General features: G+C 36.2%; 1 protein-coding gene and 1 long non-coding RNA gene across 2 annotated transcripts in view; one reads left to right on the top strand and one right to left on the bottom strand.

Annotated features, from left to right (window-relative positions):
- The window catches only part of LOC146434698 (uncharacterized), a 51,107-nt gene that overhangs the window by 19,604 nt on the left and 19,337 nt on the right, over window positions 1–12,166 (top strand). The window lies entirely within an intron of this gene.
- LOC146434697 (sodium channel protein type 2 subunit alpha-like) overlaps window positions 7,149–12,166 on the bottom strand; it is a 45,312-nt gene continuing 40,294 nt past the window's right edge. Inside the window, 4 exon segments of the mRNA XM_085066595.1 lie at window positions 7,149–10,335; window positions 10,338–10,679; window positions 11,054–11,324; window positions 11,716–11,820. Of these exon segments, the coding sequence (XP_084922721.1) occupies window positions 9,587–10,335; window positions 10,338–10,679; window positions 11,054–11,324; window positions 11,716–11,820 (1,467 nt within the window). The 3' untranslated portion in view covers window positions 7,149–9,586.

Genomic DNA, 12,166 nt, shown 5'->3' with positions numbered 1-12,166 from the left:
TGCTGGAAAATAATTTGATGTAAGTCTACAAAATAAGTAATTTTACATTAATAACATGTAAAGAATGACATTTTTTTTCTAACTAACTCAAGATCGGGAAAATTCAATTTGGCAAGATTTGACTGTAACTTCCCTAAGCTCATTCACTGTCCAGCAGCTGTGTTAATGTATCTCTTACATGAACCCTGAACACTGAAAACACCTAACAGCACTATAACAAATTCTTTCCATAAAAACTTTGACATTGCTTTCCTGCAATGCCTTCCACAGCTGAGTTGTGAAAGAACTACTAAACTGTCAAAGTATCCTAGCAAATTTCTGAGCCACTTCGAGTATTCTTCAGTTACATTGGAACATAAATGTGCCCATGTTTTCAAGACTTCTTTTAAAGTCCCAAACAATTCCAGAGTTTCTAAAAGCATCAGGGAACAACATTGATAAAACCAGTGAGCTGACCCAACTCCTCTGCTACAACTAAGATTAGGAAAGGGTAATGGTATGTAATGCTAACTGAAATACACTGACTGTGTTATCTGTGTTAACTGTGTTCAGTTATCTGTGATTCTAACAATTCCTCATGACAAATCAGTGTAACTGACAGTAATAGATTTAGACGATTTCAGACAAATCTGCAGGAATCCCTTAATATATAAACTGATCAGAAGCAGGCAGAAACTCTTAACCATACATGTTTTATAAATACAAAGGAAGCTGGGCAAATACCTCTTATGTTAAAGAATCCTCACTGATAACAAGTTCATATTTTCAGTGGACTCATTATTTTCTGACATTATTTTTCTAATTACTAAATTAAACCAGTTAAACTAATTCAGTCTTTGATAGTCTGGAACAGAAGTTAGTACCTGGCTTCATTTTGTTCCTTTCCTTTGTCTTTATCCCTGCCCTGCCCAGCTCCTTGTCAGCTTTCTGAACTGAGTTGCTTCTCTGCTTGCTTTCCATACCTTCCTTTGTTTCCCTCATCTCACAGCCTGGTAAACAGAGCGGAAAAATGAGATGGAGAAACCCTGCCTCATCCCCAGCAGAAGTTGCCAGTTATGCACTCAAAGCTCTCACCACAGTGTGCAGAGTGGAGAAGGGACTTGTTGACTGTTGTGCTTTTACAGACTTACTGAAGGATTAAGATGCTGGGCAATTGTTTGTGGTGTACTGAAAGAACTTTCTTCTGCATCGTAACTACCATGACTTATCCGTGCATGTGCAATCAACAGGCTGGGCAGAATCAGAAAGCAATTAATTGGTCAGCCTCTCACCCTGGGAATCAGATAAACCTTGCATTACCTTGGAAATACATCTGATGGATTTTGACATTAATATTTTTTCACCATCAGAATGCCCCTTGAAGTCAGTAACCTTCAAGGAAAGTTTTTCAGACCAGCACCTCAGCTGTGCTCAGAAAGGCTAGAAATTTAGTAGAAGTTTAGTTTACATCCTGCCTAATTAGTTACAGATTAGCAAGATTTCAGAAAAGTCCTTAGGCGCCATGAGAAAATTTTTAAAGAGCTAGACAAGTTCACAGCTGAAATTCTCCAGACATTAAACTATACTCTTGAAACTGTTAAGAAAATGCAGATACACCTGAAGAAACTCTCGCAAAGTTATGAACAAACCAGATACTTCACAAAAGTCCTTACTTTCATCAGACGAGAGAAGTCTTAAGGAGACAGAACCAAGCTTTCTATATGAAAAAAAAAGTAAATATAAAAGAAGGAAGCTTGTTTATCAGTCTCCAAGTACAAACTTTTATCTGTCTCTGCTTGGAGTTAAATGGGACATTTTAAGGTGGTACTTTTTGTCATGTTTCAACATTATTTAAAACCACTTCTGAATGTCCTTTATTCTGATGAGATAGGTCTGAGCACTGTGCATCTGCTTTTTAAAGAATTCATACACAAAGTTGTAATTTTATGTGGAATAAAATTACCTATAAAACCTAAAAGACATTTTCTCTAATTTTTTTTAAACACCAACATCTCCTCTCTTCACTCTTTAACATTTATTCTAATGGCTGCTGAAGTCTATTTGCTAATGAGGTTACCTACCATCATTTGCCAGTGCTGTCATATGAGAAAAAACTGCTCCAGCTGATCCAGTTACTCTTCAGCTCCACCATTTGAATCACAATAAATTGATTTGTGGTCTTCCTGCTTGAAAGGCAACTCTTCTGTCTTCTAGACTGGAAATAGAGGAGGAAGGAAAAGGAAAGGAGATGCAATTATACTCTACTGGAGCTGCCTTAAAGTAAGAAAAGAACCTATGTGTAGAGGAACAGGTGTAGGCTCTTACCTACCGACATTCTCCTCCTTTAGACTTCCACAAATATATTTCCATAACACCAGAGGCAAAGGACACTGTAGACGAAATGCAGCTCTGAAGAATGTAGGTTTTTTATCCTATGTCATATGTATGAAGAAATACTGAGAAAACAATGAGGAAACTTTTCAAATGCAGTTCCTTTGACTTAATAACACAGAACTTTCTAAAAGCCAAGAATTGCACAAGTGGTTTTTGGACAGTATATTACTGACAACTCTAGGGAGACCTGCAAACTCAACCTTTTCCTGTCCTTCAGAGGAGAAAAGGCACTTTATTTTACTTCATCGTGGAATTTTAAAAGGAGTGCATTCCACATCAGTCTGAATTGTCATGTAAAAACCTTCATCTCATGCAAAGGGATTGACAAGGGAACAGGGGAAGGGAAGCTGGAATGTAAATAGGTATTAAATAATACCGAAGAGTTGAACACACGTGTCCTCCTAGTATGCCTTTACTCTTTTATTCTTAAAAAAAATTAGAGGATTTTTAAACTCTAAAATTATTAAAGACATTTATATAGTAGTAGATATGAATAAATAGAGTACATAGACATAGATGTGTTTTGGATATTAAGAGATATATATTTTTTGATCCTAGGTTTTAGTATGAAGTTTCCTCTCTGATCACAAAAGTCAAACAGTTCCACAGTGCAAGACAATAATTTCAAATCATACTCTGCTGCAGATTTTTCTTACTCTATGTTCTGTGGCATGATCTTTTATTTTCAGAGTTCATCAACTTCCAATTAACTTCTTCAAAAGGCTTTATATTAATAACCTGCCAGTAATATCAGCACTGTAATTTCTTTTCCTGTCACTTCTTCTATGTACCTTTTGAAATTTCCTGTGTTGGATTCTCTCCTTATATGTAGTAGAATTCAACTGTGAAAAAAATATTTTAATTCTGAAATACAAGTAGAAAAATCACGTCAACATTTTATTATACTGACTCCATAGGTGTCATTGGCTACTTTCTTTTCAAGACAAACATTTTCCTTTCCTTGTTCTTCTAGTTTTTATATAAAAATAACTGAATTCTATAAGATTGATGCAACATAGATAAATGAAATTTCAAGTAACTGGTTTTCAAGTAAATGCAAAAGCAAGAGTGGTAAAGCTGGTGAATTCACAGTGCTCTTTAGCATCACTCTGATTTTTTTTTCTTGGATGTACATGCAGTTCCAGACAGAGGCTATCAGGAGCCTGCATTTATCTGCCCACTTATTCAGCATCCCATAAATCACATCAAATTTCCAATATTATACAGTTAGAGCATGACAGCTGCTTTCCATCTATATAAATAAGTACAGTAGTATTTCCAGCAATGCTGCAGGAATCATTGTAAGACCACATTTGACAGCCATCAGAGCCATGAAGAAGCTAAGACAAGAGAAAGGGTATTGACAATGTTAATTATTGGACAGAATATTTTAACTTTTTGCCTGCCTGAGACCATGAACTTGAGACCATTGCTGGCATAGTTCAGTTTGCATAGTGTTGTGGATGCAGATGCAATTTTTACTAAACACTATATAAAGACATCATTGCAAGCATGGTTGCAGAATATGAGCATAAAGCTACTATGCAGCTTGGCAATCAAGAAGTACCACATGACAGAGGTTGCTATGGTATCTGCAAGCATGACTTTCTTATAAAGCAATATTGCAAATAGCAATACAGCATGGAATTCTCTGACCATTTTTAAACATGACGGTTAGAGATACTTACTACTTTGAAAATGAAAACAGTTTATTGCATTCTGTTTCAGATATACATTTTCTGGAAAATATTTTGTGGTGTTTTTTAATCAGCTTTCACATTCCACCAAGATTATAATCAAGATCGCAGTTAAAGAGAAAGTAACATGATTTTAAGACAATAGAAAATGGAAGTACAGAGCATGTCTAGAACTGCTGGGTTTGATTGTTATAAATTGTTTATGAAGTGTCGTTCCTTATTTTCATCAAAGGTTTTTCTTGCAGCAGACATCATGTGTGCTTCAGCATGCAATTTTCTCTCTCCAGAGGGATGAGAATGTGCCGCAGTTTACTTTGCTTGGGTTACACTGCAGTGTCTTTTTTTTTTAAGGCAAGCACTGGAATATGTCTCTTTCCACTGTGCAACAGCTCCCACTGATCAGCAAGGAAAAATAAATATGCTAAGTGACAGAGCCTGCATGCTGTATCACATAGACAAAACCTAGCTGAGCTCAGAGAATGAAAGAAATGCTACCATCCCCCACTGAAAAAGATGTTGCTAATGCAGAGGTTTGTGAGCCATTAAATACTCCTACACTGCAGAGATTTCAGATTATTTCTCATAATGCCTTACTGAGCTAGATAAGCCTTTCTGAATCTATACTATAGAATGAATATCGTAAGGATTTTCTATGTCCAAAACCCCTCTGCATTTTTAATAATACTTCATTATATATATCACTGCTTGCCATGAAAATGACACAGATACTTTCATTCGTGATTCTTTTAGAAGGCTGGGGCTGTTTCAGGGGTGCACGGTGGGATTAAATGAATAATGCCTATTAATAAAAGTGAGACTAAAGCTATTTGAGGAATTCCCCGGTGCATCAAAACCCTTCAGCTCTAGTTTAGTAAGCTCAGATGAGCATGGCAGTTCTTACCAATGTGGTGTCAGGTCTGGATACAGGTCCACATGTCTTACAGGGTACAGAACTGAAATCCAAGAAGCTGCTGTTTCAGTCATGAAAGTGTTAACAGCAAAGCTATCTTTGCACAACGAGATGAATTATCATGTTGTAACAAGCATAAAATCTGTCCATTCTCTGGCAAGCCTAAGCTGTCCCCTGTGCCCGTGCCTGCGATCTGTTTGCTGGTGCTGCCTGTGGCTGCAGAAGCGGCAGAGCACCCAGCTCGTGCCCTCTGCAGGATGCAGCCCTGCTGCACACCCGCGCCAGCAGCCGGGAGATGCTCCCACTGCCCCTGAGCCCTGAGGCCCTCAGCAACACAAATTCCTGCTTGAAAATACAAACAACACCCAAACCTAGCTAAGGCCTCTTTATGAAAACAAGCAGATGAGTAATATCCTACCTATTCCTCTTGCTGTCTCTCCCTTTTTCATTTTTAGAGTTTTGTATGATGGAGGCAGGACAAGTCACGTCCTTAGAAGTGAAACAGTTTTGTTACAGGCTGAGCCAAGCCAGGATTTGAAAAATCCCAGAAATTTCCCCCTTTATGTTTCAGTATAGGTTTGGGGTATAGCTGGGGCTTTTTGTGGAATGGGGAAGGGAGGTGGATGTTGATGGCACCTTCACAAAATAAAATACACCTACATTGCTGGGTTAGTAAAAGAGAGTAAAGAAATTTCAATTCTGAGGCAATTTTAAGGGAGCTCTTCTAGTTTTTCCTTCTCTGTGAGCTGGGACAGTAAGAGAGTGCAGTGTCCTACTGTTCTAGGAATTTCACTTAATGCTTTGTATAATGATATGTGACTGACCCATTACCTGAAACAACCATCTTGTATCAAAAATAAAACATGGATTTATTTTATACCTGCAGGTTAGGGAGGATTCTGCAAGTCAACTGTGTCTTCCATAAGCTTTTCACCTTCAAGGTATACTGGAATAATTTCAAGGAAATATAAAAGGATACAAATTTATTCAAATATATACACTTTGGAATCCAGAAATATATTACTTTTTTTCTAAAGGACTAAAATGTTGCATTTGAGATACCAAAACTAGAGTGGCTTCATTATTATGGACTTGGACAATTGTTTCAATAGTAATAACTTAAAAAATAATAAAAAATTTTATAGGGTAAAATGATTTTACAAATGATCTTATATACTTCTGTGCTCTTGTACCAAATTTGTGGAAGAATTATTACATAAATATTTTATGCTTATTCCACATAGAATTTTCAATTTAACTACATACCTGTCCAGTACTGACGTAATTATGTTCTTTAAACACAATTTAAGGGTATTACCAATATTTTAAAATAGTATTTACATTATTACATTAATATGTAATTATAATTATCAACTAAGATATTAAAACCCTAGCTATTCGGGACTGAAAAAACCATGTAAATTCAAATCAGGTATCGTTATTAAAAACATACATCTTGTCCTTCAGAGCACTGCATAGTTGAGCATCTTTTCCTGTTAGCCATACTGGCCCAAGTATACAGCAGCTACTCTTCAAAAAAGAAAAGAAGAAAAAAGCATTAATTACCCCTTGCCCAGGTCCAATGCACACACCATGTCCCTTATCCTGCCACCTCTATGTGGCAACCTCTTGCCAGAGACCATGCCTGAGAGCCTCCCCAAAGGCATCAGTTGCCTGACAACAGCTGTGACATGGCCATTAAAACCTCTAACAGCTCCTGCTCCCTCCCCTTGGTAAACACGGACTTCTTGAGAGAGAAAGGGATCAAAGTGACTGTAATGCTCCCACGGGGTTATTTTGGTGACAGATCCCTGGTCACCTATCCCAGGATGAGTAGTGTCTACTGGAGCACCAGTGGAGCCATCCTGCATTGGACTTGACCAACAGAGAATATCACTGGAGCTCTTCCTGGGCAACTCAAAAATTTGACAAAAAGACACAGACACAGTCAAAATGGGATTCTTTTCTGAATTCTAGAGAAACTTCTCTGGTCAGGACAACATCAGCATTTCATTTCACCTAGATGATGACAAGTTGATACTGATCTAAGTCATGCGATCTAGATGTCTAAATCACCTCACCGCTGAAGTGGCCCCCCCTTAATTTTACCAACCATTACTTGTTAATCTTTATAAACTTCATACAATAAAACACAAAGACTAAAACAATTACATAAAAAGGTTATCTTTATTCTTTTGGGTTGTTAGCAATGTAGTTATTTTTGGTAAAACAACTTCCTGCATGCAGTTCATCAATACACTGAGCCAATAATTTCTACAAAAGCAGGAGCCCATCTATATTCTAGCTCTTTTGTAAGAAATGCAAAGTGTTTCACTGCCCATTGCACAAGTTGACTATTCATCCTCATGAAGGAAGATTTTGAATAACAAATTATATTTAAAGTGTTTCTACTGCTGTATGTACCAATAAGCAAAGCAGACAGTGTGAGACTAACTGTGGGGAAAAAGCAATGTTCCTATGACTAAGATTACTCTGCAAATCAACTGACAGGATTATAACATTAAAAAAAAAAGGCCTTCTACCTTGTTTCACATAAAAAGACCTACCTATGGATCAGAAAAATAATTGTACTGTCCATTTCTTTTTAAATTATTCCTTATTAAAAGGTGTTTCAAGTAATTAGCAGATATTTCCAATTAAACATTGTATCTTAGGTTTCCAAATAGTAAAGTGTCGAAAACAGACAGCAATAAAAGTTAATAACAACAGGAAGATACATGTAATTTCTTACAGTAAGTGTAAAAAGTTTATAAAATAAAACTATTTTAAAAATAAAAAGAACAGACATATGTTACATTTTTTTTCTAGCCCCATATTTTAAGTCATCTATTTGTCCTGTATACTCCAGTAACTTACTGCATATTTGCTGATTACAACACTCAAACAAAATAAAATCTTCAATAGCCGCAAACTATTGCTTACTGGTATGAAGAATGATGGTCTTGACATACAGTTTTTTCCTTTGTACCACTCACACATCTTCCCATGTTAAACTTTAATAGCTGTAGGATAATAGCAGCAAGCATGCATCAGTTAGAGCTTCCAATTATTTGGAATATTACAGAATATATCATAATATCTATTGAAACGTTATAAGGGAACTTACTAGGGTACATATTTGACACATATACAGTAATTAGGTCATTGTCTCTTGGTTCAAAAAGGTAGCACTGCGTAAAACAACTGATTAAATAACAGAGGGTATTTTACTTACATGTATAGTGTCAGCCTGAATGCCAAGAAAAGTCATCTAAACCACAATGCAGGGCCAAAGCTGCTTTAAGTACATACATCTTCTTGGTCATCTAAGCTCTCTACAGAAGATTACATTACAATGGAAACCTGGCTGAAGTGCTGTGGGGGTGTCAAAACCTCCTCTGATGTACATATTTTTGTGTTTCTGGCATGATTCATCCTTCCAAAATAGGGAAATTTAAGTCTGAAATACACATTAAGGTAGTATTTCTCCTCAAAAGTACTCTGCTATCAATTTATATTCATAGCTTTGATTATTTTCCTAAGTAGGATACACTCATGAGAAATAAGAAGTGTAGAAACAGACTTTATGAAGTATGGAAGCTACTCATGATATTACAGGGTCAAAAAACACCACCTTTTTTTTTTTTTTTTTTAAATTTGTATACTTTCCTTTAGGCAGAATTTGGCATTTGTAGCTTTTCTGTGAAAAGAATTGTTTGAATGTTTCAGGAATTACAAGCTATCTTGCGCTCTGAAAGTAATTTTTTCATCGTTCCCCAATTGTCAGAACAGGAGCTGCGTGTAGCATCATTTATTTAAACCACTGTATCTGAAATGGACAGTATAATAAATTAAGAACTATTAAAAGGTATTAAAATAAATATATTAAACTTAAAAAACTAAGTTACCAACCTCTTTTCTGTGAGAATTATTCCCTTGTTTGGTGTACTGATAAATTCTCTATCTGGTCTCTGCTCTTTTTTTTATAGTTTGCTGCTGATTTGATCTAGATCCTGAAGTTCGATAATCTGGAATCCTGTTTTTTTGCTTTTAGAAGTGGCTTGAAGACAACTATATCCATATTATGATGCCATAATTACCTATTCCTGACTTTTATGTTCCTCTGCACATTAGGAGTATTATTCAGTATTTAGTATTTATCTAAATATAGAGCATTTAGATTTTTTTCCTCAGTACATCAGAATTAATATAGCAGTATGTGATTAAAACGATCGAGACCACGAATAAAAACTGACACACATGGGAAACAGACAGATGAAATGTACACAGTGGATACACTTGTTCCACAGAAATACAGGCTTATTAGGACCCATTAAGGGTACCTGTAGTTCAAGTAGAAATGTTTTGTCTCCTCCCATTTAGTAACAGCTGATAATCAAAACTATTGTTCTGCAAGTTTGTTTCCCTGTTACAGACCAAGAGTTTACTAGCAAAGGACCATTGTCTTGGACAAGCATTGACTGCAGCAGTGGGTAAACATGTAAAAACCTGTAATTTTGGCATAATCCTCCAGTAAGAGTGCTGTTGATATTAGTGTTCTCTTTTCAGGCTTGCAAATATTCATCATGGACAACCTCTCCATCTTTTACTTTTTATTTCCTCTTCTGTCTTTTCCTTTGTTTTCCTTTTCTGATTTGTCATCTTCATATTTTTCTTTTTCTGGTTTTGTTACACTATCATAAGAAGGCGGAGCTGTAGTGGATGCAGACATATCCATTTTCTCTGGAGGTGAGTTTTCAGTTAGCTTACCAACAATCATATCTTTTTGGACAAGCAGATCACCCCCATCTTTCTGATACATAAATGAAAGCTTCTTGACTGACTGTCTTAAAAGATGACATCTGTAAGCACGCTGAATGATGGTGGCAGACACTTCTTCCTGTTTTCGTTTCAATGTAGTCGTAATTGGTTCATAGGAAGCTTTAGAAGGATTGGATGCCATAAACCGATCTTCCATCTGTATTCTGAGGGCATCCATCTCCCCACTTTCCCCCAAAACACGCTTTGTGAAGGCAAAGAGGATGTCCAGGCAGTGAATTCTGTCACCGCTCACCATGGGCAGATCCATTGCAATAAGCTGGACTTTGTTCGGTTTGGGTAGATGAAGAGGTGGATCTAATGAAGCTGCAAAATCTGATAATTTACTATATTCTATGAATTGTGTTGCATCAGGATCGTATTTTTCCCAAACCTCATAGAACATCTCAAAATCATCCTCACCCAAGGGTTCAGCGCTTTCTTCAGTAGCAACACTGAAGTTCTCCAAAATCACAGCAATGTACATGTTCACCACTACCAGAAAGGATATGATAATGTAGCTGACAAAGAAGAAAACACAGAAGGGTTACCACAGTCACCTTTCACAGAGCTCCCTGGATGAGCCTTGTTAGGGTCACAGTCTGGCTCCCCACTGTTAAGAATTGGGGCGAGCAAACCATCCCAGCCAGCGGATGTGGTGATCTGAAACAGGCAGATCATGCTGTTGCCAAACGTTTCAAAGTTGAACATGTCATCGATCCCTGCTTCCCTCTTGACATACATCAAAGCAAAGAGCAGAGTGCGAATTCCCTTAGCGCCTTTAATGAGGCGCAGGATTCGACCAATTCTGGCAAGTCGCACTACTCTGAATAAAGTGGGTGACACAAAGTACTTTTCAATGACCTCAGCTAGAAACATACCTGTGAAACATAAAAATAAATTAAGAAAGTAACTTTTTAACACAGATTACATTTTCCACAAAAAGTATTAAAAAAAAACAAACCCAAGTCTAATAATGGAATTACTGGAAAATATAACTGGAGATAAATTTTACCTGCTAAAAGTAATTTTAAAATTTTCTCTTAGTATTTTTAGAAAATAACCCCAAACCTAGAAGTACTAAAAGTGATACAGAATTATTAAGAAAGTTACTACTCCCATATATGCATTTCATTTCCTAAATAACCAAGAGAAATTAAAATTAAGTAACTCCTCTAATCTGTACAACTTGACAGAGATAAAGCATTAAATACATACCTAACTATATTTAATTTTGAATATAAGAATTTCTTACCTATTATTGAAAGAATAACAACCACAAAATCAAAAATATTCCAGCCAATGGTGAAGTAATAATATCGGAGTGAAAATATTTTGAAGACACATTCACCAGTGAAAAGGACAACAAAGACCAAGTTAATCCAATATAAAATATTTTGCATCAGTTCAGTCTGGTCATCTGTTTCTATCATCATTGTGACCATGTTAAGGCAGATGAGAACCATAATGGTGATGTCGAATGCTTGCTTTGTTACAATATCAAACACCAGGCCTTGCAATTTGTTCTGAGGGGAGAAAAAACAAAAGATGATTGCATGTAATGAACATCCGTTTCCTCCCTCCCATTTCCTTCTTCCTCTCTTGAAATATAAAACCAAGGAAAAGGCTGAAAAACCTAAGAAAAACACTATCCAGTAACTTATGCCAGTTCAAATTTTTCCCTCAAAACCCAGTAAGCTCTTATTTCTTCACGTTCTTTGATTCTCTGCTTCCTCAGGAATAATAAATATGAGAATTTTTTCCTGGAGAACAGACACATTTATATTTCAATTCAGAACGAAAAGATAAACTAGGCCTAAACCATTTCAGAGATAAGTGAGAAATGTTTTTACAAGTAATGTACTGCTGTCATTTCTCCCCAAACACAGATAACACAAGAATAGCACACATTCTTACCCTAGGTCGAGGTATAGGTTTTTGTGGCTTCTTGGATCCCAGCTTCTTCATTGCATTGTAGTACTTCTTCTGTTCTTCTGTCATGAAAATATCTTGACCTCCAAGGTAAAATAATAAAAAAAAAAAAACCCAGACCTGATTACAGACAAGCCTTTAAATCCATTAATTCCCAGCATTGCAGAACATGGTTTTACTGAACCCTTTATTCATTCTTATACATTATTACCAACCTCAAAACATAGTAATTATTAAAGAGAGTTAAAATATCTGATGAACCTTGAAGGAAAAATAAAACAAATTACAGAACAAAGAAAATCCCTAGAACTTCTATCTGTTATTTAAAAAATAATACATACCTGATTAATTCAATTAAATACATACATGCCCCCCTCCCCAACCAGTAAAATATACAGTCCATAGATGCTTATAACTCTAGCATCATAAACTCCAC

This window comes from Lichenostomus cassidix, chromosome 7 (genome assembly GCF_008360975.1).
Source record: "Lichenostomus cassidix isolate B80296 chromosome 7, HeHo_3.0, whole genome shotgun sequence".
Lineage (NCBI taxonomy): Eukaryota > Metazoa > Chordata > Aves > Passeriformes > Meliphagidae > Lichenostomus > Lichenostomus cassidix.
Note: the sequence above shows the minus strand (reverse complement) of the source record. Positions and strands in the feature narration are given on the sequence as shown.